Raw genomic sequence first — 8,499 nt, forward strand, 5'->3', positions numbered from 1 at the left:
AATGTTCCAAATGGTAAGTTTATATTATTGTTGTTAATATGATGATTAAACAAGATCATATTGTGATAATTGGAACATGGATGACTACCCGAGAAAATAGTGCAACCACGAGTGCTATCATGGCTCTGGCTTTGGTAATTAGCTTTATATGCTTAGTGCCTAGCAACATTACCTGAAATATGGGCAAGAGGGGGAGCGGTGGTGTTGGCAGCCCACGTTAACATGGGGACGTATTCTTAGCTAAGGTACCTCACCTATGGGGCCTCCACCATCGACTTTAGAAACCTTAGCGGGTTACTTAGTATTAAGAGTATTCTGTGAAAGCCTCATAGTGCATCCCTAGCCACTCACCTCGGAAGTGTTTATGGGTTTTGGCCGACCCAGGCTAGAGAGGATACACGGCTTGTGGGTAAAGTTGTACCACCTCTGCAGAGTGTAAAACTGATATATCAGCCGTGCTCACGGTTATGAGCAGCCTGAACTCCTCACATGATAATTGAACTTGAAGACAAAAATAAATCGAGATCCGATGATCTGCCAATGGTTTGCTTAAGTGATTTCACTTAAGTGTTTTTTTATATACTCTTATACCTTTGTTTAATGGGAATACTTAGGATTCACACTTATTAGTAAGACAGATGTTGTTAATAAAATGTTGACCAACTAAAATGATTACTGCTCAACCTTAGCCTCACCTTGTTAAACTTGCATTAGTTTTTCCGCACTTGCTGAGCCCCGACCATAAGTGAGCTCACTCTTACTTAATTTTGATCACAGTTGCAGATGAAGATATGATGCTGAACCCCATGGATGCTAGTCTAGTGGTACCCCCGATCATCTTCCTATGGATGGATGTCCTTGTTTCGTTGTACTTTGATGAATAAAGGTTAAGACATTATGTCTGTTCAAAGTGTAATATGTTAATATAATCGTTATTTACACTTTTATGCATTGTTCTTTTGATATATTACACTTGTGACGTCAATATATGTGTGGAAATAGATCCTGGCACACATATGCGATGCACCCGGCTCTGCCCCTTTGGAAATGGGTGTGACAGTCGGCCGTTGCACCGTCAGTCCGGTGCCACACCGGACATGTCTGGTGACCTTTGACTTCGCTGCTCTGACTTCTGCCGCGAACTGTTCATCACTGTTAACTTTTCTAGTCGACCGTTGACACGCAGTGACCGTTGCTCCTCTGGCTCACCGGACATATCTGGTGCACACCGGACAGTCCGGTGAATTATAGCGGAGCGCGCCTGGCAGAAACCCGAGAGTGGCCTGTTCGCTTACGCGCAGGCCTGGTGCACTAGACACTATCCGTTGCGCCATAGGCAGCACACTCTCAAGTCTTTTGCTCCAAATTTGTTTGTGTCCCCAACTGAATTTCTTTCTTGGTTTGTGTTGAACCTTATGCACCTGAGATAAATGACATCTTGACAAACTAGTTAGTCCACGTGGTTTGTGATGAACGTCAACCACCAAAATTGATTAGAGAAAATGATTAGGTCCATTTTCCTTTCAAATTAGCTAGCTAACAAATAGCTACCTAATTATTAACTAATTTACCAAAAATAGCTAATAGTTGAACTATTAGCTAGGGTATTTGGATGCCTCAACTAATTTTAGCTACTAACTATTAACTCTAGTGCATTTAAACACCCCTTAATTTAGATGAAAGTCTCCAGAAAAGATGATAAGTTCCGTGGAGTACACAACGGAGTGCTTGTAAGAATAACAATGCGCTTTTCAAGGGTAGCCGGTGTCGCAGCTTCTTCGTTGCGGCTTCGTGGCCGTTTGTTTCGGTTTCTAGCCTGCTTCTACCAAATATTTCGTTTCTCAATCCGCTTCTATTAGAACTAGGTGAGTGCCCGTGCGTTGCAACGGAAACATATAATACCACAATAACTTATGTACAAATGTGTGTTATACTGTTATGAGAAAATATTTCGTAATTCATCTGTGAACCTAGCCATACATAAATTTCTGGACATTTTTACATCTAGGAAAAGCATGATCTTCTAGACTTCAACAAGGTGAGAGACAGGCACCTGAACCATGTAGTACTTATTTGCTTGTGCTTCGTCCTCATATTTTTCTTAAGGAAATCAGCAAGTTAATACACAATGAGCTACATAAAGTAACACTTGGCACATGAAGGTAGGCGGCAATTACTTGTGCAAAGATTCAATGGTGCTTCAGAAGAACATGGAAAGACAAGGATAGAAAAAATATAGACCCCATTTAATCAAAACGAAAGTACTGTAGTCCTTACAATTACCCCGCATAATGTAAAACATGATTATTGGAGTACAAACTTGTACATACATATTAATGACATACATGAACAACAAAAATAGCTCACCTCACACGCGACTGAGATTTCACGACATGGTGCTTTTATAATGTCTCCATTTCCCTATTCTTTATGCCATTTGGGAGTTGCTATTTGTTAATACATACAAAACCAATTACGACACTACCTACATGTGTGCGCCAAGTTTCCTAAATCATGCAAAACCAAGATAAATCAGCTACAGCTACTATTGGCGCAGCCTTTCAACTATGCTGTTACAGATTTCTTGAAGCCATCTAATGTGGTATACATAGACTCTTACAGTATGGCCAAATAAACATAAACTAAAGAGCTCAGATGTTAGGCAACTACAGAATACCATCTAAATGACGCCATTATGTGCAAGCACGCTATGTGTGAAATAGATGGAGTAATTTTCTTTAGCTTCTACTAAACTCTGTCATGCTCTTGGATCACTTTTAGTTTTAGAGAAGAGATTACAAACCTGCCATATAGGGATTGGGCCCAGAAATCCCACCCACTCTCTTTTAGCCTGATTGAACAGAGACTTGATGAGTTCAAAAAATCTTTGAGCCTCTTTCTTCTGCATTTGGATGTTAGATAAGTTGAAACCCCAGTCAGATACTTGCAGCACAGCTTCCTCTACAAATGGCCTTGCATCTCCCTAGCGCACAGACTCTGCAACATCTTAATGGTATATGAAGAATTAATCAGAAGATAGAAAAGAAATGAAAAATATGATACGCAAGAAGTAATTGAGAACCAAGCAGTAAGCATATGCAGCTAGCAACCATCTTATAACTAACTGGCAGCAAGCTACTAAAGCAAAAATAGTGTCCTTATACTGTGATCGTCTAGAAATATGGTACGCAAGAAGTTATAAACCCGGCCGTGAGGAGACGCTGCCGCTTGTCGGGCGCGGGCGAGGCCTCGGCCGTGATATAATATCTTACTGGTTTCAAAATGATATAATACCTTACTGGTTTCATAAAATCTTCTGATTCTTCTTCTTCTGGTGCCCCCTTCTACTGTAGACATCCTTCTCATCATGCTGTATTTTGATTATAGAAAACAAGTCAGCTACCAAATAATACGCGTTTTGATTAACCAAAAGAGCAGGCTAAACTCATTTTTTTAATCATTTATGGACATAATTAAACTACAACCAAACAGAGCTTGGAACAAGTTCCTTGTGCAAATTAAGCAAGTTAATTGTTGAATCAAAGTTCAAAAGAGAAGCAGCAATTGTTAAATGAACATCAATAGAAAATAAATTGTTGAAAGAAAAGTGTGGAAACCTTGGCGAAGGTCCTTGGACGGCCTGCTGAAGTACCAGCCACTGCATTCAATTCCACATGAATCGTATGAGAGATTGTAAGAACAAAGGGTCAGCTCGCTAGGAAGAAATACCAAACTAAGCATAACGAGTTGTTTGATGTATGTTCTAGCAAGTTACTTTGTTTACTAAGGAGGAGGAGATAAGCCTTGAGACTACCAGAGAGAAACCCGGCCGTGAGAAAGCCCAGGGTCAGAGAAGGCGCACTCACCATAGCTAGGCCGACGAGATTTTGGGGCAGAGCAGGATGCCAAGATCAGATTATTTAACTTGGGATCGTATTAAAGAGCGGCATCATGTCATTTACTGAACTTACATATATAAAAAGGTAATTCCAGAACTACGAAAGGGAAATTATTCACAATGGGAAACAACATAGAAGGGAAGAAATAAGAGATGACAGGTTGATCATTAATCATGCAAAACAAATTATTGATGTTTAAAACAATAGAAAAAAATCAATTCCGGAATCATATTTTTTTTCAGTATTGTAACTCAATAGACTACACCTACAGTGTTTTAGCTACGACAAAAAGATGATTAGAAGATCTGATAAAAAAATCCAAGCTGGTGGGAATTCATTGGAAAGAGAAACCACACCGAATTTGGCGACGACGGCATAGTACAGGTCGAGCTTCCTCTTGAGCACCACAGCGTACGCGTCGGGGTCGCTGCCGCCTCTGCCGCTAAAGCTCACCTCCACCACGTCATAATCTTGGTTTATGTTTTTCCAATGAATTGATCTCAAACATAATATTGGATTATTTACTCCTGTTTGGTCTGTGCATGATTGACATTCAGGAACGGTATGAACTCTAGAGATAATCAAATTATCCTTTAGGTAGATAGACAGAGCTTCAAATGAATTGACAAGACAGTCCCAGATAAACATGCAAAAATATCATATTTCATTTTAAGAAATATAGAGCAATTCTTTCACACATGTTGGTCAAGAACGAGACCTAGAACTCAACTTTCCTGAAAATTAAGAAAATATCATAATACGATTGTATAGCTATTTGTGCATGTCCCTACCTTGCAAACCAGATAAACTGTTTCCATTAGTGCTCATCGGGGTAAATCATGAAAGTTAAGGAAATCAATCATAAAACACAAAATGTTTCAATTTTTTTTACTTCTGAGAGATGATCAGAACTTTCAAGATCCTAAAGTCATTCAGCCTGTCAGGAGTTGGTGGAGCTTAAGGAAACACAAGAAAATCAACTGTTCTATTGGTATATCCAAGAAATTGAATTGCATAATCATGAATCTGTGACTGTTACTGTCTGAATTTTTTCGCTTATAGTGAGTTGTAACCCTAAAAAATAGTGTGTACCGGTTAAACTGGCGGGGCTTAAACTACACAATGAGTAACTCGATCCTCAACTTTCTCATAAATTGAAATACCGAACCAAAGTGACAAAATCCTTCGATACGTTGGCAATTGGCATTCAAAATTTGAATATATGTGACGATGCATAAAACATGGATTCCCTTCACACGGAAAGGCAAACTATTTTCCTTCACACGGAAAGCTACTGTGCATAAAACATGGATTCCCTTCACACGGAAAGATACATGTTATATAGGAACAGAGTTGAGATAGCATTGACCAAAGCTACAAATTCCAAAGAGGCAGCAGCGAGAAAAGAAATGTCTAGTGCTAGAGTTCATGTGATGTGCTAGAGTTTGGCATGTAACAGTCACAGATTAGCTACAAATTCAAAGTTTGGCATGTAATGGCCTTCATGTGATGTGCTAGAGTTTCAGAATGTCTAGTGCTACAAAAAAAGGACAATAGGTGAATTATAGTAGTATAGGGAGACAGCCGACCTTGCAAGGGCAAAGACTCATCAATCACTCTCATGATATAATTGTCCAAGCAACTGATGACATGAACCCCACTGTCACACATGCAAAGTATTCAATCATGGACATGTTAATTGCATCAAAAGTTGCCATCATGCTAGTAATGAGTAGTAATGTTACAACAAAGAAAATAGTGAAAGATTACTTGGTGTTGCTCTTTGATTAATGCTCTCCATGCACTTGCAGTAAAAACACACACTTGACAGTTTACCATGCATCTCTAATTTAATTACCTTGCGGTAAGGCACATGAGCTCTGCTCCAGTAGTATAAAACAAAGAGCAGCATTGGATCCATGACCAAAATAAGCCCCATGCGTAATTCTCATATAAATGTGTGCGCTCCTTAGATATTGGAAAAAGTCTATTTGACCCTCTAAATACAAATGGAAAGGAAATTATGTAAATGATAAAAAAAACTAACCTAGGAATTCCCCTCTCCTTCCATTTAGTATTCAGCTAAGCCATAAGTGCCTAATCGGCCACCAAAATGGTCTGACTTAAATAGACCTAACAGGAAAACATAGGATAAAAGCAAAAGCACCATGTTCTCAAATTCTCGTGATTTTTGTTGATACGTTTTTGTAAATAAAAAGAAGTTTTGACATATTTAGGCAAATTCAAACCTTCAAATTTACCTGTTATTTTAGTCTATCGTACCAACTGCAATGTCGCATCGAAGACAGTCAGCTATTGCTCGGTTGCCATCTCAGAGAGGCCTGGAGCTCCAACTGCCAACGCTTCATCATCAAATCCATGAGTTAAAACTCTTAGAAAACTTTAAATTTGTCACGGGAATAATACAAAAGTATTAATTTGGATATCACACAGTCATACAAATCTAGCAGTAGTAGAACTTGTAGTTAACCATATCATGAAAGAATCGTACCAAAGCTAGCACAATATCAGGGTAAAAAACTGAAGCCACCAGATGTAAAACATGGGCATGTTCGTGGCGGAGATGAGCAGCGACTCATACCAGTTGCTAGGCATGTCGGAGCGGGGCATACTGCTCGTCTTCTTTGCGCGGCATGATAGCTAGATATTACTAACTTGTCACCAGAAGTCCGGTGATAAGAAACTTAGTATTAATTTTGGTTTTCAATTCTATAAATGTCTCTGCAAAATCATAATAAACTGTGTATGGACGGTGAATGATAGCATCTATATATGTTCAAATACATATTTATGGTACATCACATAAAGGAATATGCTAGTGAGTATTTGTATCTAGGACCCACTTTCAAGAATCAAATGCACCAACTCTGTAGCAGTCTAGCTCAACCTACTCAGAAGCTTGAATGTCCTCAACTGATTCGAAGAAACTGAAATGGAGTAAAAAGTTATTCTTGCCTTCTTACAATCGTACCAAATTTACCTGTTGAAAATACTACTATGTAAAGATAATCTCAGGACTAAAGATAATCATACTAAACTCTGCAGCTATTTTAGAGCACATTACATGAATCACACCCATCATACAAGTCTGGATCGTGTGCTCTTATGTTACTGTGACATGGCAAAGTGTATAACAGCATGATGTGATTCAACAGTAACAGGCTATGCTCTGCAATTGGGCATAGTAACATGTTACACTTCAACACCGATGGGCCTAAACGGTAAGAACTTACCGTCCTTTGACATTAAACTCTGAATCCAACAGCAGGAAGCCATTGCCAGCTGCATTCCCCTCCTTGTCCCCAAGGCAAGAAATCATAATGTCGCCAGAAGCAAGGCAATGAGACGTGTGAGGGAACCCAAGCCCAGTATTCTCAGCAATGTCCTCGGACTCAACCACCTTATGCAAGGATGGCGCCCTTGGATCTGTCGCTGTGTCGACGACATACACACGGTCTGACCTGCAAATAGCCATTGAAGCGGCACCACAGATTCTCAGTCCTGAGGTCAGCAGTCGAGTAAGACAGCTGATATATTCATCTGATCATCTCCGTTTATTTGATGCAGTACTCACAGCAACGAAGGCAGGATCAGGAAGCGGCGCTTGGCCGATGGGTCGCCGTGGCAGGAGCTGCAGGAGTTCCAGCCCGAGTGATGCAGCTCGTCGCCGATGTGGATGACCGGGAGCCTGTGGATCACCTGGGAGTATGTAGGAGAGCTGGGATCCAAATCCACCGTCGCAAGGTAATCCGGTTTGTTAATTCCGGTGCCTGCATAATTCATGTGTAACCCACTGCACCCATGAATACAAAAATCACAACAAGGCGAACATCTAATCTCTGCAGTGTTCACATGGTTTGTGTGTAGGCGTTCCCCGGAGTGGAAAGTAGAAACCATGTGAACCCCTGTAAAGTCTTAAACTATGGAAACAGAAAGTATCATCTGTAAACGACATGGAGAAAGCCCTATTTAATCGAGTTCCAAAACCATTGGGGATCCATGCGGGGAACAATTCTTGTCCGGTGCAGGCTAGGCTAAATTATATAAAAGGGTCGCTTTCCAATTTCACCCCACCTATCCTGTACTAAATAAACGTTACGAATTGAATTGCTCGCTGATGATCTCCTGACTAATCATCCAAGATCTACGCGCACGTCCCCATATGTCCGCAGCAGGATCCTCCTGGCTACAGTCCTACAGGCATGGTGAGGCAGAGGAAGCACGCACCGTTGTAGACGCAGGTGACGTAGACGAGCTTCTCCCTGGGGCCCTTCTCCATGGCCTCCAGCGGCGTGGCGTACCCGGGCCCCTTGGCGGCGTGGCAGCACGCCTTTCCGTTGGCCGCTGCCGCCGTCTCCACAGCTGCTGCTCCCTCCATTATGTGCTGGAGGACAAGGGAGTGGCGGGCATGGGGAGGACAAGGGAGGAGGGGAGGCACGTTGATGGTGTGGTAGGGGCGAACGAGGCGGGTGAGGGGAACACGCGGGTGAGGGGGCGAGGCCGGAGCTAGTGGATTGGGATGCGGAGTGGGTGTGTGGTTGTTGAGCGGAGGCAAGGTGGGTGCGGATCTCCCGGCCAT

The 8,499-nt window shown here is 41.5% G+C and overlaps 1 protein-coding gene across 1 annotated transcript; it reads right to left on the minus strand.

Moving 5' to 3' along the window:
- Nucleotides 1–6,807: 6,807 nt before the first annotated feature.
- On the minus strand, nt 6,808–8,499 carry LOC118473198 (selenium-binding protein 2-like). Its single transcript, XM_035961967.1, has 4 exons — nt 8,148–8,499; nt 7,495–7,690; nt 7,154–7,381; nt 6,808–6,847 (listed from the first exon to the last, which is right to left on the minus strand). Exons 1-4 carry the CDS (start codon nt 8,497–8,499, stop codon nt 6,808–6,810), a joined length of 816 nt encoding a protein of 271 aa, XP_035817860.1.

Source organism: Zea mays, chromosome 8 (assembly GCF_902167145.1).
Source record: "Zea mays cultivar B73 chromosome 8, Zm-B73-REFERENCE-NAM-5.0, whole genome shotgun sequence".
Lineage (NCBI taxonomy): Eukaryota > Viridiplantae > Streptophyta > Magnoliopsida > Poales > Poaceae > Zea > Zea mays.